The sequence below is a fragment of the Egretta garzetta genome, unplaced genomic scaffold (assembly GCF_000687185.1).
Source record: "Egretta garzetta isolate BGI_Z169 unplaced genomic scaffold, ASM68718v1 scaffold858, whole genome shotgun sequence".
Taxonomy (NCBI): domain Eukaryota; kingdom Metazoa; phylum Chordata; class Aves; order Pelecaniformes; family Ardeidae; genus Egretta; species Egretta garzetta.
The window spans coordinates 205,228-229,103 of record NW_009260590.1 but is presented as its reverse complement, the minus strand read 5'-3'; the positions used below and the strand labels follow the sequence as shown (position 1 = coordinate 229,103).

General features: G+C 38.2%; 1 protein-coding gene across 1 annotated transcript in view; it reads right to left on the bottom strand.

Annotated features, from left to right (window-relative positions):
- Positions 1–1,534: 1,534 nt before the first annotated feature.
- Positions 1,535–23,876, bottom strand: part of SLC38A6 (solute carrier family 38 member 6) — a 39,854-nt gene continuing 17,512 nt past the window's right edge. Inside the window, exons 5-15 of the mRNA XM_035900170.1 lie at positions 22,282–22,360; positions 17,313–17,395; positions 16,784–16,842; positions 11,998–12,063; positions 11,751–11,804; positions 10,108–10,187; positions 7,927–8,027; positions 3,989–4,113; positions 2,998–3,142; positions 2,778–2,872; positions 1,535–1,615 (exon numbers count right to left, since the gene is read on the bottom strand). Coding sequence (XP_035756063.1) covers positions 1,535–1,615; positions 2,778–2,872; positions 2,998–3,142; positions 3,989–4,113; positions 7,927–8,027; positions 10,108–10,187; positions 11,751–11,804; positions 11,998–12,063; positions 16,784–16,842; positions 17,313–17,395; positions 22,282–22,360 — 968 coding nt within the window. The remainder of the gene's footprint in view (positions 1,616–2,777; positions 2,873–2,997; positions 3,143–3,988; positions 4,114–7,926; positions 8,028–10,107; positions 10,188–11,750; positions 11,805–11,997; positions 12,064–16,783; positions 16,843–17,312; positions 17,396–22,281; positions 22,361–23,876) is intronic.

The following is a 23,876-nucleotide window of genomic DNA, read 5'->3' as shown; positions in this document are numbered from 1 at the left end:
TCTCCCGTATCTCAACTGATAAAACCTAAGTCAACATATTAGCCAAACTGTCTCAACAGGACTTTCCAGCAACAGGCAACTGATTTGCTAACCCATTTGCACCTTATGGACAGAAAAATTTAGTCAAATGTCACTTACTAGCTGCTTTCATGTTCCATAAATGTATTACTTCGCTATGATTCACTTGTGTCTTATTCCACTTCTCAGACGTGAAAGTGCTAAGCCAAATTAAAAGAAACATTGCATCTGGAAATAATGAAGAACTTTCCCACTCTCTAAATCTTGCCATTTGAGGCTGAGGTCTAATTTCTTAACTTTACACAAGCCATTTCTGTGGAGGCTTAGCTTCCTTAGGGCATAATGTCTCTGAAGAGATTAGGCTATTTTAAAGACATCAGATCTCATCTGATAGAAACAAATTTTAAAAACCTTACCACAATATCAGCCACTGCCTACATTCTATTAATATGAGGAACTTTTGTGGTGGGCACTCAATACCATATTTAACAGAGCCCAGTTGGTGTTGAAAATTGCATTCACATTTCAATTAGGGGAAAAAAAAAAGGGGGAACTATAAAAGGGCACATGGAGGTTTACAGACATCCAAGGTAAAATTAGGGTTCCATAGATGTAAAACTTCCCGTGTCTTCGACAGAGACAGAATCTCACCTTTCAAGCCCAAACCTTCTCCAACACACAACAGTACATAAAATACAGAAACACTCTATTTCAAATTTCAACTTGTAAAAATGGGAATAAGAGAGAAAAAGAAGTCTTTCACTGGGAGGAATACTGAGGTACGTTGAATAATATTCAAAAGCAGGTATTATGAAAAATTTCTGTTATTAACTGCAAAATGGAAATACTTCCTAATGCTACTAAAACCTATTATGCTAGATGGGCAAAGCCTCCTAATTTAAAAATTACTTCAGTATGATTCAAGTACACTGAGGTATAAAAACTGTATTTAAAAAAACAATTAACACATATTATCATGATGTGCCCATTAAACTGGGCTAAGGCAGTTGGTTTCTGGACCCATGTTAGGATAAATTAGGGTAAACATTTGGAATCGGGAAGTTCTTAATATGAACTGGCTGAAATTCTGGAAACTATTCAAGCAACAGAAGTCTTTCTCTGTCCTAAATGCACATGATATGCATGTGATGACTGATGTAGTATCTATCCATCTCGTTGTCTTTAAAAGAGAAGTTATTTCAAGGTTCTGCTTTTGTTCACCACTAACCCATTTTTGCACTGTAAAATTCGCAAGAGATCTTTTTACCTGTCATAATTACATCATTAAAACCTAATATTTTAGAATGGCAAAGACTAATTGTCCAATAACTGAAAAGAGTGACTCAAGATTAAAGAAGGAACATCAGCAACGCAGTGAAAAAGAGCGTTGTCTCTTCCACAGACAGCTCTGGTCAGTGTTTTCTGTAGAATGTCCAGCATTCGTTTCAGTGGTTTTCACACATCTCCAGTTCTTGCCGTCCTTCTGAAGCTCAGCTCAGACAGTGACAATAGGCTGTTATTGATCAATCCAATTGAAAATTATGAGAACTAAACTGAGAAGGCCAACACAAATGCCAAAAATAACCAATGCACATGCCTGTGAAGAAAGAAAAGCAAAATTAATCATTTACTGAAGGAAGCATTTTACATTTCTAAGGCTTATAACTAATGATGGAAAAACCTGTAAGAACAGGTTTAAATAATGTCTTTTAAAATAATCTTTAATGTTCAAAATTACTCAGTCTTCAAACACAAGGTATCTGCTTAGGGGGAAACTGCACTAAGCCTGCTCTGGGGTAGTTTCACTGGGAACTCTGAGCAGTCTGGTTTGCTTGCTCACACTATCCATCTGCAAAAAAAAAATAAAATCATTTGTCCTTTACAACTCTGAATTAATTGAGAAACTCAACTTGTATTTTACTCAAAATATAATTCAAGTTGCAATGGATTCTTTACATTTTTGAATAACCAGATGATAAAACAACCACAGTTCAAGAGACACTAAATTGCTGATTTATAACAAGGTCCCAAATCCATTGGAACTAGTAAAGACTTTAAATGGTCAGAGAGCAGCATTATTAGATTTTCTCCCAGATTCCCTATTTTGTCAATACAAGAGCAGCCCTATGAATCAGAAGAATGGCAGGAGGACTATGTATAAACAGTCTGTCAGCATTTTAGCTACCATCATGAAGTTGCTCTGCTGAGCAGTGGTTAAAATGAAGACAGTTACCATGCAAAAAGCAGGCTGCTGCACAAATTCCAACTAGAACTTAACCTACTACACCAAAAAAGAAACCATAAAGAGGAGGGGGAGAAAAAAAAAGGAAAAAAAAAAAAAAAAAAAAGGTTTTGAGAAGGCTTACACAGAAAACAAGCATAAACATTACATCTCTTAAATGCAGTTTGTCTTTGTCCCAACTGCCCAGACAACATCAGAGTAATGTGTAAAAACTGAGGAGAAATTGGATTAAAAGTCAACATCTGAAAACTATAGGGAAAAGCATGTATTCAGATCAACGGCCCGGCACATGGGCATACTGCTAGTCAAAACTCTCTTGCGAAGGAGGAGTTTCAGAAAGACTAGAGCTACCGTGAAGGAAAAAGAAAATGCTCACAGGTTTTGTGAACTGCAATGAAAACGAGAACATTGCCCCTTGGATTATATGCTCTACCGTGTATTAAGATGCATCGAAAAAGAGCCTGTTTAAATATAATTAGCACACAAATACTATTAGCACTAGTGAAAAAAAGCATACCCCAAGTTTCTGTGGTGATAAAAAGTCCTCTCTGTTAAGTTTAAGATAAAATAGTCCAGGATATACAAAAAGCAAACATGTGGATGTGGTTGAACCTTTAAAAAACAGAAAATAAGACTTTACTTAGAGCAAGACTGAAGTATATAAGCTTATCATAATACTGAATTTTTTGAAGAAAAGTTAAAAAAACCCAAACAAACAAACAGCCACAACAACTTACCAACTACTCCAAATACATTTTTAATGTCTGGCACATACATTGCAAACAAAACAACAATGGTATTCAGTGTTAAAGTGACAAGGATATGGCACATCCACGACACAGGAAGATGAGAGAAAAATACCATCAGCACAGCTTTCCTTGCCTGCGTAACATGAAGAGAAACATTGCATGGGTAAATACACACATATACATATCTTTTAATCTTCTCTCCATTTCATAAACTTAAGAATTACATCATTCCAGATATGAATGAACATTTCAAAAATCAAAATGCAAAAAATTTAGTAATAGTTTTTGTCTTTTGGTAGCACAGAGCTTACTTCAGTATTAAAGCAGTATTTATCATGTGGCCATTAGTCTTAATGGAAGTACTGCTTTCTTGCAGGGACAAAAGAAGGTCTGGGGGATAATGCCTTGTCTCTTTGAGCATGCTTGGTAGCAAATGTCAACACGCTGCCAACTGATATGTAATCTATACACTATTTCTGTACACACAGTTTTGCATGCACGTATTTTTTTGGTCGTAACTGAATGAATTTTCAGTTCTACCCTGGTACTGATAAACTAAAGTAGAGGGTTTTTGGTGAAATAGGTCAATATGTGTTTTTAATTTACAATTAAATTGAGTTTTCAAGCATAAGTGTGTTGGTGCGTGCATGTAGAACGGAAAAACAAAGTCAGCAAAACTCAATTTAAGAGGGGGGAAAAAATCAAACTAAATAAACTTTAGAAGTTCTGAATTCTCTAAATTAAAAACAATGCCGCGGGCTAGTTTTAATCTGAAATCTGTCTCAAGAGCACAAATTAGCTTAGCGGTTAGTTGTTATTTTGGAGCGCTCATGGAACATATGCAAATATGTGGTCTTTGATCAATCACTTGACAAGTGAGTAAGATACACAAGACTAGATGCGACTCAAATATTGCAGTCTGCAAAGCATTAGTGTTACCATCGCTTATGCCAGCTTCAAAACGGTTAGGAGTACTTACTGGGAAATGGATTAGAGGGACTGTCAAAAGCACAGCAAACAGTATGGCTACTTTAACAGTCACGATGACAATGTCATGCGGCAAGTACCTGCTGTAACCTTGTAGCAATTCAGAGTCCACTTTGTCTGAAAACCAGAAAAATTAATTGCTTTGTTAATCATTTGAGAACCAAGATAATTAGCAATTCATATTAAGCTTACATTCAAATTGATCAATTTGCTCGTGACTAATGCTGGGTGGAGGGGGGTTGCAGATACGCATCACTTTGGCATTACTGATATACCAGCTCTAACAGATACGCAACCTCGAGAAAAACTGAAAAAAAACCTTGAAGAGGCAAGTCCCGTAGAGCCTCTGCTGAAGCCAAAGCTACCTGAAGAGAAGATACAAATATGGAGGAGAAAGCATTAAAAGGAAAGATGACCTGACATGAGGCCAAATATACAGAACTGTCAAACTTGTTCTGTGTGTCTGAAACAGTCAACACCAGATTCTTTTGGTTCAACTAGAAGCCAGAAACAAATTAATTTTGCTAAACTGGCTGAACTGCATTTCCTTTTTTTTTTTTTTTTTTTTTTTGCCAGAAACATTAGGTGATCTGCAAGGTAAAATTTCATGATTTGAAAGAAAAACTACAATTCTAATTTGAAGGAAGAAAGAAATGTTCAAACCTATGCTGGCGTAAGTGCTTTTACTGGCTACAGTTAGCAGTGTATTGCTGGATGACATGGAGAAGGACAACTAGCATCAGTTATACTTCTAAAAGATCCTTCTTATTTAAAAAAAAGAACAAAACTATTGACAATTGGCACTGATTTTTCCCTGTGCCAAGTGAGTGGGTAAGTGCAACACAAGGACACCTGAAGGCTGTCAGTTTGGATTCTTACAGCACCCAGAGAACAGTCGAGGACAGCACTGGCAACACACCCAAGTGACAGCTCTGTTTTCTTCAGCAGTAAGAATCTCATGTGCTATTCACCACATGCATATTTAGCTTTGCAAAACCAACTCTACTGGGGAATTACTATAGTATCGTATCTCACGGATACACCGTCATGGGTGTTACTTTTGTCCTACTCAAGGCAGAAGTGAGGCAAAAAGTGATGAATCCTTCACCTTTGACTTTTGCCTTTTTAAGGTGAAAAGTTTCACTAAGTTAACAGCAACAGTGAGAGCCCTGAAAGTGGTCTGCTACCCTGACTTTTTTTCAGCATACCCTGACTCTGTGCTTTTTTTGACTTCAGAATGGACCAACATTTCAACCAAAGTCCAGTCACTGTATGAAGTTTCAAATTCACAGAAAACAGAACAAACCATCTGAACCACAGAAAGATGAAGCATGTCTCATTTCAAAGAGGAAACTCTTCTTTTGTTTTCAATTTAAAATAAAATGTTTTACATTTTCTCAGACTGGTGTTTTAGGAACAGGGAACAGATTCTCTTTATTTAAAGAAATAAGTTAATTAAACAAGACAACCAAAAAGTGAAAAAAGGAGAGGCAGCTTGCAGGGGCAGGTAGAATTTCTTACAGACACCCATCCACTGCTGGTTCCAGTGTTTTAGGCTCTTGAGTCTAAGGGTTACTAAAAGAAATTAGGCTTGCAGAAAACCAGAAATATTCCCACTGAAACAGACTAAAAGACTACGATCAAGACAAATACTTGTCCCAAAGAAATCAGGACAGTGAAGGTAACAAGAACTGAGATGGTTTCTAGGACTACTACAGTTTTTCTCCCCCTCTCCCCCTTTATTTTTTTTTCACTTCTTGTTGAGATCTCATCTGGAGACAGATGGGTTCCCCCACACCACCTGCTGAATCTCTCAGACCCTCAGAGTGACACTCAAAACTGTATTTTCCTATAAACCACATGGAGACAGTCAGGAAACAGTAATAGTGGCCTATATGCTATTAGGGGTTTCATGTCTCCCCATATAATTTTTCAAAGGATTCTGAGTGTCAAAGGAACACTTTCAAACAGTTCCGGTCAGACATACACTTAGACTTGGAGAAAAAAGGTGCAAAATTCCCTAGAAATTTGGAATTATTAGCTGCTGAAAGCCAGATTCTTGGTGCTCTGTCAGACACTATCTCAACCCTGTGATCAAGAAACATAAAACACTCTGAAAGGAGAGGAAACCCTAATCAGAACACTTGTCTTACTGCCTTACTGTCCCTTATAAGAATTTTTATTCTTTCCAACCAACACAGGTTAGCATGTGGTTGTCTCATAAAAAGGGTGACATGGGGTCACCTCATAAAAAAGGTGAGTTTTTAGAAGATATTAGAAGAGTCCTCACAGGTGACTGTGATGCATTTATGTGATGGCATTTGTATGATACTACACCAGCGGACAGTTAGATCACCACGTAGAGGTGATTCAATTTGACAACGCATGCAAGGTGAGCAGAATACACCATAACACAAATTTAAAGCAGGATACACAGAGCCAAGTGACATTCCTTAGAAAAGGCATCACACTGTGATGTTCTATGACAGGCTACTAAAACTGCTGTATGAAACAGACACTCACCTACTTCTGCCACAGTTATGATGGGTCTTTTTAAAAAAGCCACTACGCAGGTAAGGGTTCTGAAACCTGGGAAGTGGAAGAATACCAGACAGACGAACTCATCTACGTTTAAACTCAACTAAAAAACTGTACCCAGAAGTATTCAAAAGTCCAAATGCGGAGCTATTAAATCGGTACTGAAGCACATTGCCATGTAAACTCTACAGCAAATGAAAACAAAAGATGTCTGTAGAATTTAATAGGGCAAGTGTCATAGCCCACTTTTCTGTTTGGTAAATAAAAAGGTATATTTACTTCATCAAGCACTTTGTCCACAACATCTGTAAGACGTGCATTTCTTGGTTCAGTTCATGTATCAAACAGATACCACCTCTGGTTCAGGAACTGCATGCAACACAAAATACTGAAGACCAGAAGCATGTCCCAGAAAGCCCAACTCAAACCTTATCCTTTTAAATCCTTCCCTAGTCTTTTGTGATTGCCCTCTGCTCAAGTCAAGACACAAAACTAGATGGATGCTTTCTCTGATTCAGACCTTCTAATTTTCTTATGTACCTTGTCAATTTTTTCCGGAGTCCTCTAGTTTGTCTTTACATTACATATAAACAAAGGTATCATGAAGAAATCACTTTGTGTAATCCTTTAAAATAATGCTTTTCTAAATTGGATGATTCATGGAAATTTTTTTTTCCACTTCCAGCAGATTTCTAGTGACATAGCTAGTATTAGTTCCAATTAATTTGTAAAAATACAAAAACAAAACAAAGAAGTCACACATGCTTTGTACCCAATCTGTATCGGACAGGGAAAACATGCTGCAAACCTTCACGCCTACCCAGCATTAGGGCTAGCTTGCTGTAGGTCAAATTCCCCTTATAAAAGGCAACAGCCAAAGTGCTTCCTAGAGACTACAAATGTGCTGGGATATCACAGGGTTAATAAGTGATAAATGCTGCTAGAAGATACAGCCTTAGAACAGACCTTTCAAACCTGTTGGACAAGCAGACCGCTATCAGATCTCAAACCTTCTCACACACCATGATAAATCCGTTCCTAGCTTTTAAGTGAAAATATTATACAGTCCAACATATAGTGGCAATCAGTAGTCTAATTACATAGCATTAGAGAGCATCAACAGACCATCAGCTACAGTTTAGGGACCAGTATCTTGCCTGTACAGCATTTTAGGGCATAAACCCTGCAAAGTTTAGCTACCGTACATGTTGAGAAGTCAATGAGACTGTAATGCTTTGCAGTGTTAGGCATATTCTTAAGTCTTCACAGAAACAGGATTTCTGAGGACTCAAGCATATCAATGCACAAACAAGCCAGAAATACTCCAGACAGAATGCATTTCTCATTTATTATTAGCATTCACTCTAAAGAATACTCAAAGAATATACTTACCATAAAATGTCAGGTACCCAAACAGAGCAGACATGAAGTAAATTAGGAAACTCAGACCAATTCCTGTCACAGCTACATTCTGCATTCTACTTTTGGATGGACTAAACCGCAAAAAAACCAGAAAATTAGTGTTACTTAATTTGTATTGTAGACTATTAAAAACAATGCAATCTACATTAAAAAAATAGCAGCTTGCCTTTCATAAGAAAGCATCCTCTTAATTTATGGCCACAGAGTATTTGCTGAGGTCTGTGCTGTCCGTAACAGTTAGGGGGTTTAAAAGTATTTTTAATCCGGTAATTAAAGGGCACTTTTTGTGCAGACAACTAACATTGTCCCCATCTTGTAGGTAATTTAAGCATACCAGAGTATTTTTAAAATAAAAATTTTGATTTATACAGGATGATGTATCTTCAGAGCCAGGAACAGAATCTAGGTCAAAAAAACCACTGAATCAGATGTGGCCAAATGCAGATTCAGTTACAGCAATAAAAATTAACTAGTAAGTACCTTAGCAAATGACCTTTTTTCTCCAGATTGTCCAGGCCAGGACAATGTACTGACATTGATGATGGAACCATATTTGCTACTTTTCTCTCCTGTAAGAGAGGAAAAGCCAGTACAGGCTAAAACTGTACATTTCCCAAAAACATGAAAGCTACTTAGTTTGCATTGTTTGATGGCACTGACTACAAGAAGGGCCAGAAGGAGGATCCAGGGAACTACAGGCCTGTCAATCTGACCTCTGTGCCAGGGAAGGTTATGGAGCAGATCATCTTGAGCGCCATCACACAGCACATACAGGACAACCAGGTGATCAGGCCCAGTCAGTACACGCTTATGAAAAGCAGGTCCTGCTTGACTAACCTGATCTTCTGTGACAAGGTGACCTGCTTAGTGGATGAAGGCAAGGTTGTGGATGTTGTCTACCTGGACTTTAGAAAAGCCTGTGACACTGTTTCCCACCACATTCTCCTGGAGAAACTGGCTGCTCATGGCTTGGACAGTCGTACTCTTGGCTGGGTAAAAAACTGGCTGGATGGCCGGGCCCAAAGAGTTGTGGTAAATGTGGCGAATTAAATCCACTTGGTGGCCAGTCACAAGTGGTGTTCCCCAGGGCTCAGTACTGGGGCCAGTTCTGTTTAGTATCTTTATCAATGACGTGGACAAGGGGATTGAGTGCACTCTCAGTAAGTTTGCATATGACACCCAGTCTGGTGGAACTGTTGATCTGCTGGAGGGTAGGAAGGCTCTACAGAGGGATTTGGACAGGCTGGATCGATGGGCCAAGGCCAATTGTATGAGGTTCAACAAAGCTCAGTGCTGGGTCCTACACTTGGGTCACAACAACCCCACACAATGCTACAGGTGTGGGGAAGAGGGGCTGGAAAACTGCATGGTGGAAAAGGATCTGGGGGTGCTGGTCAACAGCCATCTGAATATGAGCCAGCAGTGTGCCCAGGTGGCCAAGAGGGCCAAAAACATCCTGGCTTGTATCAGGAATAGTGTGACCAGCAGGAGCAGGGCAGGGATCGTGTCCCTGTCCTGGGCACTGGTGAGGCCACACCTCAAATACTGTGTTCAGTTTTGGGCCTGTCACTCTAAGAAGAATATTGAGGGGCTGGAGCTCGTCCAGAGAAGGGCAAGAAAGCTGGTGAGGGGTCCTGAAGCACAAGGCTGATGGGGAGCGGCTGAGAGACCTGGGGGTGTTCAGTGTGGAGAAGAGGAGGCTCAGGGGAGAGCTTACCGCTCTCTACAACTGCCTGACAGGAGGGTGTAGCGATGTGGGTGTTAGTGTATTCTCCAAGTAACAAGCAATAGGACAAGAGGAAATGGCCTCAAGTTGCACCAAAGGAGGTTTAGATTTGATACTACAAAACTTCACCGAAAGGGTTGTCAGGCTCTGGAATGGGCTGTCCAGGGAGGTGGTCGAGTCCTCATCCCTGGAGGTATTTAAAGGAAGGATAGATGAGGTGCTTAGGGACATGGTTTAGTGGTGGGATGGCAGGGTTAGGTTAAAGGTTGGACTCAATGATCTTAAAGGTCTTTTCCAACCAAAATGATTCTATTATTCTATTCTATGATTCTATGACAATAACTATTATTCAAGATTAATTTAGGGAAAATATTACAGAAATACTATCATTCTATTTTCATATTGCATGTGTTTTCATACATTACCTTCGGAGCTCACAATAGATGGGTAAGACTGAGGTATGGCAGAGAAAAGAGAAGGCCATAGTTGGTATTGCATAAGCACTCTGAAATAGAAAAAAAAAAAATCTTGTAGGTTGTTTGTAATTACAGATGATTGGAAAAATACCTGGACGAATTCAGTTCGAGTGTTGGAAGTCCGTGGAAATCTTTCCATATTAATGCTTTGAGATAAATCTCCCCAAAACAAAATGGCATCTCTGAATCATTCCACAAAAAATGGACCTTTTCAACTAGTACCTCTTCAAGTGGTGGTCATAGCTTACTGTTTCATGATCAGGAGAGGTCATGCTGTCTATAAAAGCCAACAACTGAAAGATTCTTTTTTAGCTATATTGAGGTCCAGTACTTAGGTAAAAAGAGTAGGATTTGCCCCAGAGTCAGTGTATCATTCATGAAATTTTCTAAGAGGTTTTCTAAATTCTAATATCCATAACTACTTGTCAAATTACCAATTCCTTCATCCTGACTTCACTATTTTCTTATTACTCCTTCATAAAAATTTGGATACAGCATCGAGAAAATATAACATGCTCTGGCATCTAAAGTTTTAAGGTAGTTATATAATTGAAGTTGCAACCACACAATTAGTGGTATATTATTCCAAAAACTTGTAATTGAAGAGATGAATCATCTAGTATAGCTTACTTCAGTTGCCAAGTGGAATAAGCTGAACTACAACAAACACTTTTATGCTGACATAATCAGGCCCATACTCGTAAAAATATGCCACTTTCTATTGATAAAGTTAAAATTAAAAAAGAAGTAGAGATGAGTCCCAAGATTCTTCAAAGCACAAAAGACCAGACAAAAGGCCAGAATCTCACAGTAGATGTTTCTGGTCAAAGCAAAATTTCTTCTTTGATCTACAGATAACATTTGTCTCGTGTTTGCATTGCCCAACCTTCCCCCCCCCTCCCCGCCTTTTTCTTGGGAGGATGAGGGTGGTTTTGTTTTTTTAAACAAATACAACCAACTGTGTCCCTCCTAAATTCCACTACACTACAGGCCTATCCCAGATTTATTCTTCCCTTTTTCCCTTCCCTCTTCGCCCCACAGACACTGGAGTTCCACATGATTCTTCCTCTCCTGCAAGCCTTCATGTGTGGTGACATGATTTAAATGCCACATATCATTAACAAATACCAGAGCTGGCATCTGAAGAAATGCACAAGATTGCATTAGGCCTAAGGAATTAGCATCGGGTAAGAAAAAAACCTAAGGTTAGGTCCAGACAGTTGCAGGAAACCTGTTCTACCTCACCAGGAACTAGAAGCGTACAAACCGCCAAGTAGCACTGACTTCCAGCTGAGGGCATATTAAGTTGGCTTGATCTGACTGCATCATGAGGCTGACCACTGCTGTGTGTGTTATACTTTCTATTTTGGTTATATTTGTAAAATTTTTTCATAAATACTAACTTGGACAGCCAGCCTTCATATTAAAAAGGGTGAGACTGGATAACACTTGGCAGCAGGTATAGGAAATATTTCAGCAGCCTGTAACTAGTTTTACAGAAGAATAGCTTACCCTGGATAGAGTTTAAACCCCAATTCTTCAAACACACACCCCCCCCCACTTTAAGTTTGTGTATTGTTAATAGAGATTACCTCTTTTGAGAGATGAAAGAGCTTTGCTTTACAATCCCCGGTAGAATTAGAAACCTGGAAGACATACATGCAAAAAAATGGCATAATGAAAGAATAAGCGCAAACCACAGACATGAAACTTTTTCATTTCTGTGATGATTAAGAAAAGAAGGAACTTAAGTTACAAGTCATTCTGAAAGTGTTAATGTAAAAAAAGCACTATAGTTACTCATAACATTAGAAAACTTCAAAACAGCATGCACTTTACCTGTAATGTCTCTATGGCACTACTTAGAGGTAGAGGACAAGGGATCGACCATTTTTTGATCATAATCTGCAAAAACAGCATATTTAATGTATGAATGATACCCTAAAAATCAGTTTAAATTTAGATATACGTAGCTAAAACATTTGACTTGATATACAAAGCAGGGAGCTGCACCCATAGTAATTTAACAGGCTTGACTGGTAGATTGTTAGGCCACAAGAAGGAAACCTGACAGAAACACTCGTCAGTGCCATTCCATACAGCTGCTTACTATGCACAGCTGGCAGCCTTATGGCGTGCCTATCTGGAGGTGGTGCACTGAAATGAGCTCTGACATTAACTGAAATACAACCAGCACTCCACATTCACTCCCTCTGCGCTCCACACTAACTGCCTCCCGTACAGAATAGCTGCCTAATCTTAAAAGGCAGAAACATATGGTTTGAACTAGAAAGCAAAGGAAAAACAATAAATGCAATTATTGTCCCAGAATGTCATTGGGGCTTTAGCTACACCCTGCTGGTTAGGGACTGCCAAGTAACAGGGCTGAAAAATCAAAGGGAAATTAAAATAAGAAATGTTACCTCCTTTTTCAGGAGCCTAGTTTAAAGTGATAGTCGCTTTGCTCTCCTCATCCTAATTAATTTCCTATTGTAGTTGCCTGGCTTTAGAGGTTATAATTCTTTTGAAGCCTAGAGCAAATAATTAAAAACTTAATTAAAGACTCAGATTCACGAGAAGAACAACATGTAAGAGAGTGCTTCTCCTGGCTCAGAGAACTACTTTTTGCTTGCAGCCAAGTGCTGTTTCCCAGAGGATAAGGATTAGATGCTCCCTCTTGTCACCAGTGCCAGGAGAAGCAAACAAATGCTACCTCCAGACAAAATGTGGGAAAGGAAACTGCAGGTACACAGCACGCTGAGCCCATTGTGGCAATAACATGTCTTAAAAATAACATGTCTTAAATTGCACGACTAAGAACAATTCACAACAACTCATGGTATGGGACCAGGAAGTAGCTTACTCAAAAGCAGTCTGCAAGCTTTGTGAAAAAGGATTGTCAAGGGAAATCCTCCAGCTGTGTTTCTGACACTAAACTGGCACTGGTTTATACCAGGAGATCTGTTCTTACCTGCTTATTTGGTTTAGATTGGCTAAACTGCCTCCTCTGTGCAATGTGAACAGCAACCTGATCTGAGGAAGGGTGTAAGAAGGGACAAGAACATGCTGATAGTACATCAAGAAGTTCTACCGAAGAGTGAGCAAGGGGGGAAAGAGGAAAGGACCAAACACCAAAATATAACTTGGGTCCGTATTGTACATATGCACGACTGTCACATGGGTCCACCCATGCTTCACCTCTTTCTTGCACACTAAGCATCGAGAAGCTACAAGCTGAGACACAGATGCAGACCGCTGCTGCAGTACCACAACTGTGGATGTATGGCTGTGCTATCTCCCCAGGAAGCCCAAGCTTGTTGGCTAGCTGAAGACATTTATGAGGCTGAGCAAGGAGGCAAAATATTTTTTCAAGGAGATCTCTGTGTATTTAAAGGCAGATAGGGGAAATAAAGGAGATGCTTTGAAGGCTCCAAAGTAGAAGGCTTTGTGGGAACTCTGGCTAACGCTGGCATAGGCTTCCTGAGCAATGAAAAGGGGCATGAAGCTAAAGGGCAAGCTTTGGGGAAAAGTAAAGTGTGCCTGGCAGTGGTGGGGGCAGGGTTTCCTGCAAGCTAAAGAGCAAAGATATATATAAACATTGCAGAGGGAGGACAAGCCAAGCCAAACATAAGAAGCTGAAGAACATTTTTCTAAAATGAAATTAATACAGATTAAGAACAGATTGAAATGGAAATAAAAGGAGACAAAATAAAATGCACTAGGTGCATTTAAAATCTGTAATTATAGTTGCCCATCTGCTTAATTATTCAAATCTGTTCGGGTTTCCAGTTGCAGTCTACGCTGTATTTCTAATGAGGTCCCCCCCCAACAGGAAGAGATTTTTAAGTTGGCAACACAGCCCAGTTAGCCGAGCAGTCATGCAGGCAGCACAACCTTCCTCTGGAACTTTAAGCCTATTTCATAAAACTGTTGTCTTTTGAGTGTAACAAACATTTGGTTTTAAGTGGAAAAAAATCTAAAACCTAAACGGAGATTCTAATGGAAATAGGGTATTTTAAACCCACACTAAAACCACTGCTAGCAAATAAAGAGACAGGCTCAAAACGTTCTAATATTCTTCAGTGATGTTGCTTTTTCGTATCCCACAGGGGGAAAACAGGAATCCCTTTACTCCAGCAGCACTGACAGCACTCAGCAAGCAGGGCTCTGTGCCTAACATCATTTGTTACATATGGCAGGTTCCAAATCTGCATCACATTTTGTTCTGGGAACATAAACAAGAGATTCAGAAAAATACCATCAGGAATCATTAACACCTTTGTTGAACGAGCTACCAATAGGGCTGTCTCCACAAAAAAAGAAAAATCTGTCTTTATTCTTCACCAATATTCAATATAGCAAGAGGGGAGGCAATAAAAAAAAAAGTTTAATGATCGCGTTTAATTTCTTTTCACTTAGGATTCAAGTCAGGAAAGCATTCAACAATCAGAAACAAAAGCACTCAGGACCTCACAGAATCTGGCTTTGAATTAATAGTTACAGATACTTGAACTAATCGTTACAGATATTTGGTTTTCTCCCAGATCAGCTCATCTTAGTGTTTTCACTTTTTTCCAAGTGAGGACTATAACGAGTACATTAACTTCAAAGGAAAAGATCCTGAAGCGCAGAGAGGAGGTAGGTGACCTGCCAAAGCCCCACAGCACAGCACAAAGCGCAGTCTCTAGACCTTTTGCTCAGCGCACTCGCTAGACCGTACTGACCAAGACATATGCTGCCTATTGTACCTATCTTTTCTGCAGGCTGTATTAAAACTGTGGCTTGCTGGCAAAAAGCTGAACAGATGGCATGCACTTGAAAATGCACAGAATTATTGTATATGCAAAACATAAATGTATTACTTCCATATGACTCACACAGTTTTCTTCTGGAACAAATTAAAACATATCTGCCATACAGAAATTAACATTGTGCAAACTAAAACACCATTTCAACAGCACATATCACCCACTTCAAAGCATTAGATATGAAAACTAAACCACATTTAATGCCTTTGAGTTTCAGTGCCTAAAGAAGTCAGAGAGAATATTCTGCGTAGAGTATTAGTTTTCTTTAAATATCCATAACAGCTTTTAAAATTTTTGACCTCAATTAGATTTACTGTGGCTGTTTGTCATTTAACAACAAGGAATAAGCATACAAATTTAACCATCTCCTAAGAAATCCAGTAGTCTGTGTACTCCTTCATTTCTACCTACGTTTTTGATAACCAAAACTAAACCCTAGCTTAAATCATCCCAGCTTGACATGTCTGCATGCAAGTCTTGCTTACACACTTGCCTTTTCTGAGCCCAAAATTGTTTTCAAATGCATCCACACGTTACAACAGCTTTTTTCACAGATGCATACACATTCCCATTGAAATCCAGGAGCCAAACGTGTTCTAAAACTCTTGCAACTAGCTTCAGCCAAAGGCCTATTTCAGCGTTACAGTTAGTGCTTTTTCTTTTTTTTTTTTTCCTTTTAAGATAAATTTTAGGAGAGAGGTCAAAAGTTAAGGTAATTTATAAATATTACAAATGAATTTCCATTAGCTCTGGAGAGGCTGTAGCTGCTTCGCAACGCTCAGCTTAGGAAGAATACTTCCCAAGGTCCTACAAACACTGCAATTCTCCAGGGATACCCTAGGGAGATGTTTTGACAGCTTTGAAGTTTGGTTTTATCACATGGTTTAGTTCCTAATGGATTGCCTTGGTCTCCTGGATGGCATGTTTGTTCAACTTGCCTTCAACTCTGTTTATCCCTTTGTAAAACAGGTATTAAATGCAAGTCAATGCAAGCCAGAAAGACAGGGGAGAGGGGGAACGTTTTTCTGGGCTCCCAAATAAGACTGTGGTTTCTATACCTAGATGACAGAGTGCGAGTTGCTTGCTTGTACTACGTATTACACACGTGCATTAACATACTTTTTCCCTGTAAAAAGAAAAAGAGTGCAACTTAGAGGCACATTTTCCCTCTTAGATCTGCCTAGCAGGTCTCACTTTTGATATTTGGAAACATCTATCTCACAGGGGCCTTGAGAGGGTGAACATCAGGGTCAAAAACCCCCATATGACTCAGAGAAAGGAACTTTTCCTTTCAGCGGGAAAGAAGAATAAGGTCATTGACGTATTAATGAATCTTGTAAACTGCCTTAATAAAGTTCTAGTTTTCTTTCCCTTTTTTTGAACTCTGTCACTTCATTATACATGTAAATTTAATTTATTTGGAGTATATTAAATTTTCTCCTGCATTAGTTGCAGTGAGTAATAGTTAGAAGCTAAGAAAACAGAATTCCATTCCACTACTAGTAGGGAAACAAAAGTAAATGTGCCAGCTCCCTTCACCGCACCGTCAGCAAAACAAAAATACTGTTACATCTACCAGTCCAAAATATAATTATTTTAAATCTTTTCACATGCTTGAAAGTTCATATGCATTTCCATGCCTCAGCAAAACAAATGTAAACTGTCCAAGCGAGCACATACTGAACTTAAGGAAAACTCTAAATTTCACATAAAACGTTAAGGGGGGAGGGGAAGACAATTCATTTCAAAACAGGCTTATGAAAACATTCAAACAATAAGAAAAAAGCAGATAAGCTGTGCACGGATTTTTAACTTACCACAAGAGCAAAGTACACCATAAAGAAAAATGATAAACTACTTGTGTAGCCAAGAAAGCCTGTAAAATAACAGTAAAAATAAAAGAGAATTTATAAGGAAAGTGATCCTAATGTACAGCTAAAGCTTTACATTTTAGGCATGTTTTCTATTACAGTGCTTGGTATCTGGGGCTTAGGACTCAGAATAACAACATTCCAACTGCCTGTCACAGATCATTTATGTAGTTTTGTAGGGCAGAATTAGAACTGGCTTACCACTAATGGCACGCTGTAAGTAAATGCAGCTCTTTAATGTTCTGCTGTAAAGATTTTATTTTAGTATTGCAGACAAAATACTACTGCAACCCAAGTAATAGGTTAACTAGGCAGGGCTGGAAAGCAGAACACACTACAACAACTTAAGTAATCCCCACCATCACCACCCCCCTGCCAGTTAAAATAAATAAATAACCCATTAAGGTTTTAAAGTCTTCAATTGTAATTGCTACTAAAGTAGAATAATATTCGCTTCTCTCCTTTAATTACTCACCAATTTTAGGAAGAAGCGCAAGAGGAAAAACAATGCAGACTGAAGTAATGAGCAGCAGCACTCTCCCATCAAGGTACCAAGACCTATTGGAATATCTATTTATGACTGATGCAAAGCTCAAGAGTCCTAAAATATATGTTCTACTTTAAAACCGTGATCTCAAACAAAATAACCACTAGGACAAAAAAAATAAATCATTTCCAGTCTCACATGCTATTTACATGAATTTGTATTCCTAGTTTCTATATTGTGATTATAAAATAGAGTTCCCAGATAACAAGGAAGCACAGCACCATCCCACAACAAACCAGCATTGTAGGCGAAGGTCCAGAGGCAAGTGTCCGCATGGATCAGAGGTCTGATGCATGTAAAGTTATTTCTCAGCAGCACAATATGCAAACCCCTGCCTTTATTCAAAGCAATGATCAGAGGGAAGGGCATTTCATGCTCTACAGATTTCCAGCAGAAGTACTTGTATAGTACGCTACATATATATCTTGAATTAGATTACACTGAGATGCATATTTACACAACTGGAAGAAACGGCAACATTAATTCCCACTCATTGCTGAACTTCCCTTCCAGTTTATTACTCCTACGTGACCTTAGTTCCTGACCATTTCCCAGAGGTGTGAAATAGAAAGCTAAGCTACTCAACCTATGTGTTTGGCAATACAGTTATGTTTTCTAAACATACCAACTTTCTCTTCTGCCCAAGCTTCATTACACCTCTCGTCACAGTGTTCAAGTAATAGAAGAAAACAAGTAGTAAATCAACTTCCAGCTAACTTGAAATGATGTTTGCTGTCCAGAGGTGATATAAGAAAAAACAGCAATACAGAGAACTTCCCTATCTCTAGCTTTGCACAAAGTGATCACTCATTCTTTGCATACATCCACACAAAAATCAAAGGGCAGAAGGGATGGAAATTATGCTAATGAAATCTGCTATTATTTTCATAAGTAAAACTATACATAGAAAAAAGCATTGTAGAGGCATATGAAGACTGAATGCATTTAGAATCTATTCAAAGTATCAAAATCTCATCTCCAAACTGACGAAAGTACAGATGTAGAAGTTATTAAGGAAAAGAAACATCTTGAGGGTGGCTCCCCCTAACTTGGTAATAACCATATCCTGTACTGATAAACATCTTGCACATCAGCCTCCGACTTTACTACCTATAAACACCTTGGCCTTTGACCTGTAAGTTTATTTAGTCCAGGATATGGTTAGCACCTAATAAACAGGCAGCACCTCAAGTTATCTTAAGGAAAGTAGCGTAACACCTGTGTTAAAGAAAAATTACCATATACATGTATTAACTACTGTCATACATCGTGCACAACCCCTTGTCACTGGTTTGAAAAAAATATGTAATGTAAGTGAACAGAGAAATGTCAAGGTTGAGGGCATCTTTCCCATATCAAAAATCAAAGTAACCCTTAAGTAACAATGTCTATATTAAAAATTACTCAAAATACATCACTCTTCAAAAAAACTTATACTAGCCTAGGTCTGCTGCTGCTACAGCCAAAAAGCAACTTTGCCAAGATCAGCTCCCTGCTGTAGCATTCTTCATGTTGTTACCATTTAGAGTTCACAATTTTAAAAGTTCTGCTTTCTTTCTAGTATGGTGGATGTTCGGATTAGGAGGAACAGATTCATAGCAGTAGGCAAAAGTATAATGAGTGCTGCACTTGTGTGTACATGTGGGACCTCTGTTTTAAGTCTCACAATTCTAAGGACACAGCAAAATCCACAGTTTCCCTCGTAGCTCACAAGCTCAGCAGGCCAGAGAAAAAATTGGTTTGGTTACATTATGGTAAATGAAAAAACATTTATGAGGGAGAGGGAAAAGTGAGAAGAAAACTGCAATGAGGTAATGGGAAAGAGAAAAAATAATTTTGTAAATTGCTTAAACACAAGAATTGGTATTCCAAAATTTAAAAAGATCTCATAAAACTGAATAGTGGACCATTTACTGGTTATCAAAAAAGGTGTCCGTTTTTTTCCCAAAGTATTGTTGTAGAAATACACTTATTTTCCAAAGGCAGAATAAATGTTTTGATATTGCCTTTAAAATCAGTTTGATCCGCAAATTTAATCCTACATGATAAAAGCGTTCCAAGTATGAAATATGGAATATAAACCCTCGTCTCTACTGAAAATGCTTTGGCATGCAGATGTTCCTCCTCCCTCCCCCATATTTTAAGTAAAAACAGACATTTATAAATCGCTTTAATTTCATTCCTGAATGCAACAGGACAAGAGATTCATATGTTCTAAATTAGGATCTTACTCTCAGTCCATATCAATTATATAACACACAAGCAAGACAACTTAATTGCATCAATCATATCCTCCTGACAGGGTCATTAAACGTTAACAGAGGGCTCACAAATTACAACTTTTTAACACAATCCTCATTTGAAACTATGTTCATGTCATCAAAGCTATATGGAATTCTCATTATGCAGACTGAAACATCTCAACTTGCAATTAACGAGTGTTCATATTGTATGGTTTTGGTTTTTAATAAAGCCACGAAGATGTATTACACGCTGGCTCTGAGCCTTTCAAACACATGCACACCTGCTAACCTTCATCTACAAAAATAATTTGATGCGCAAAACATTCTTTAAATGGCTTTCCCATAAGTATGCTTTGGGATGGTATATGCATATAAAATGTTTCTCACAGATAGTTTAACTGACGCTTTTGGTACATTCTAACTACAGTTAAAGACAAATCCTGCACTCAAATGAAAGGGTATCAGATGCTATAATGACTTAAAAACACAAGAGTTGTGCAACCACATCTGGAAACAAGTGGTCCATTTAAAACAGTTTAATCAAACTAGTCAGTATTCATGCCCTTTGCATAAACAAGTTGCTACTTAGGCTTGATATTTGACTACCTAGTGCTGTTGAGCAATTTCCTACAATTTAAAAACTGTTAGTAAAAAACTACTCTCAATATCTGTGAAGAAATACACAGAAACAAAAGATTATGATCTACCACAGCAATTAATATGGCAAATATATGAAATATAGATGTGGGCATACAGAGAAGGTCAGCTATGTGCATGCACCTAGAAGGTGGCTTGACCACTGCCTTTGAAATATTTTCTTGGGGAAAGAATAGAGGAGTCAAATTGTGTCAAATAAACATATATTGATCAATGGAAGAACTCCCAGTAGCGGGCAGAAACAGGCCAAGACCCGGGCTGACAATCAACTTACCACGTGAGCTGTGGCTGGTATTTCTACGGACAATTTCAGCTCTTTCTAAATGTAAAACTGAGCTTCATTCGCATCTTAAGCTGTAATTTCAACTAAGGAAGAAGTATGGATGGCGGCAGCGCTGACAGCGCACTGAGAACTACCATGGCTCAGACTGTTTGTAATAACCAGTTCAACCACTGTAACCTGTCTCTGTATTCACCAGCGTTTGCATCCAGATGATCTGCACTAGGACCTTGAAAAACAGCGAAAGGCGGCGGGAGCATTATCAAATAGGCAGCTTAATAAATAAGTTGCTTATATTGCCTATAGGCAGAACAATCCTTTGAGCAGTATGCACGCGAGGCAGCTTAATAAATAAGTTGCTTATATTGCCTTTTTAAGGCAGAACAATCCTTTGAGCAGTATGCACGCATGTGGGACCTCCAGATTCTACCCATTATGAGTTTTCATAAGCTGTTTGTTTAAAAGGGTTTCTTTGTTGGGAAAAATCACTTTGCATAAACAGAGCTGACATAAAAGTAAAAACATAAAAAATAAGAAGTGCTGTTATATGCTAAATTTGGGGACAGACAGACTGGAACATACACGCAGCAGATGCAGTAGCAGGCTCAACGCCACTGTGTACGAAGAGTGGAGTTACAAGTACAATCTTGACAGCACCCAATGAAAAGCTGTTGACTATCACAGCCGGAAAAGATACATTAGCAGACTAAAAATGACATAAAACATAATAGAAAGCCCCTTACAAAAACATATTATTACAAGGGCCAGGAGGGCAGAAAGACAGAAAGCAAGATTACTACCACACTTTGTTTCTCAAAATGTTCGTTATAAAATGGAAAAGTTGTAAACAATAAAATATAAAATTAACTAAAGGACCTTTTAAAAAAAAACTGATTTCAAACTTGGAGTTCATCCACAACATTCAGGAATGATACAAGCATCACACAGCATTGAGAAAATCTCACCACATTTCAATACAGAGAAACTTTTGAGCTCAAAACATCTGAAAATAGTAGTTTGGAAAAACAGCTGTGACACACTCGAAGATACACTGTTATGAATGACAGCAGCACTGGAACAGCTTGAACAAGGTATTTCAGTGCTGAAGCTGCAGTGTTTGTCTTAGCAGAGGCACAGATTTCTTGCAACAGTTCTGACAGAAATCTGAGGGACAGACTCCTTACATACAACTTTATAGTTCAATTGCAAAGAATAATTTCTTTACTGGGAGCCAAGTTATGGGATTATAAACCAAGTCTGGAAACCTGGCATTTTTCCCAAGACAAGTCCAATTACTGGAGCAAGGCAACAAAATATTTAAATGTAAGTGTTTGCCAGTTTTTGTACAGTGGTTTTGAAATATGTGAAGTGATAACATGACAGCAGTTTAAATGTTTCTCCTCCTCTCCCTCCTGTCCCCTCCTGCTTCCCCTTTTAAATTTTTACAGAAGGGAGGTTTCTGTAGATGGAGTTCTGCCACTGACTTTAAGGTCAACTGATGGGAAATTGCTATGAGGAAAGAATCACTCCCTCTGTGTGTGTGCTGCAGAAGCCTTGCACATGCCAAATACATTTCATATTCCAAGAACTCCTGTAAATAACTAAGTTTTTTAGCATATGAGATCAGAGGAAAGTGTCAGTACCCATCTCCTTCAGCAGTCCTGAACCACTTTCTTCTTCAAGATAAATACAGAATGGATGAAGCATTTTTCCTTACCCACTCTCATCTCCACTTAAGAACCCCGCAACAGCACCAGGAAGTTCAGTCTTAATAATTAAAAGATAAGATGACATAGCTGCAAACAGAAGCAGAACAGATTTAGTACAGGAATACCAGTATCTCTGGTTGTAACAATTAGCACGGCTTAATCAGAACAGTTACGATTGGAACATCTCAACTATATATTAGACACCATGGCACCAGAAACAGAATTTGTTTTCTCATATACTTCCTTTAAAAATAGCTGCAAGTCCCTGAGTATTGTACTGATGTTAGCTAATGTCTCCAAAGAGACTGTTACGATGTGAGTCTTGAAACAAGGAAAACATAATCCAAAGGACTAAAAGGTAAAACAATATAAAATATAGGTCTGACCTTTTACATGGGAACATGGGACCTACGAGGCTGTGGCACTTCTTCCTCTTTACTCTTTGTAGGACATTGTTAATGAAGAGACTAAATAATAAGATTTGTCTCTATCTATAGAATTTTTTATTTTAAAGATATTTTTTATTGTTGCTCAGTTGCTGTTGCACTAAATAAATCAATGACAGAAATTTAAAGACAAGAATAGGACTTGAAAGACTCTATTACACTGAATGGTTTGGCCCTCAGAGGTAAGAGGATTTTCAGTGACAGATCTCTGCTCCTCATGCTAAACCCACCACCAAGAAGATCCCAACAACAACATAAAGTGCAAAACTATACAGGAATAGGAAGATTCCATATGGCAAATCAGAAGAGAAATTGTTAGTTACTCTTATAGGAGTGTTGACTTGAAATTAAATGTTTATAATTCTGTTCAGAAGAAAGGAATGGTGCATACACATACATCCAAAAGCTACTTCACTGTATCACTTTTCTCCTTTGCTATACAAAATAATCAGAGGCATAAATGAGAGGTTTTTTAAATTACAACTTATACTAACCTGATACCTTCACATACTGTTTATGTCACATTTTTTCTTTTACATAAGCAGCAAATATTTATATAAATTAAAAAACAGCAGAGAAGTACACAGAAAAATCAGGCTTTACAAACAGCTTCAACGAATATCAAAGCCTACACGGAACTAATTTCCATCCTTCAGCAGCAAGTAACTTTAGTAACGTGCCCACAGAAGTTTAGCTACATTTAAAGCTTGACAAAAATTCATCTGTCGTACTCAGATTTTACTGTTCTGTATTTACTAATTCTTTAGAATTTTACCATAGTGTATTTATTAATGCTTTAAAATGAAAACATAAATTTTAAAAAGGTAAACCAGCAAACTACCATAAGCCGCTTTTTTAATAAGTTTGTGGGGGTTCTTTTAAAGGAATGTTTTGAACCTTAAAAAAACGTGTGGACTCAGATGCTGCTGCACCACAGCAGTTAATGTTAAATTTTGAAGAAAGGTAATACGGTCTCTATAAAGAAAGCGAATTCTATTAATACGAAGTGACATCTACCTACCGCAAGGTTAAATTAAAACCATTTGGTAGGTCACTATATAAGGAAATATGCACTTCTTCATAATTAAAAGCTCTGTTTTTTCCAATATTCAAGTATATTTCCCTGTTGACATGTAGCTGTTGATTGTGTCCGGTGA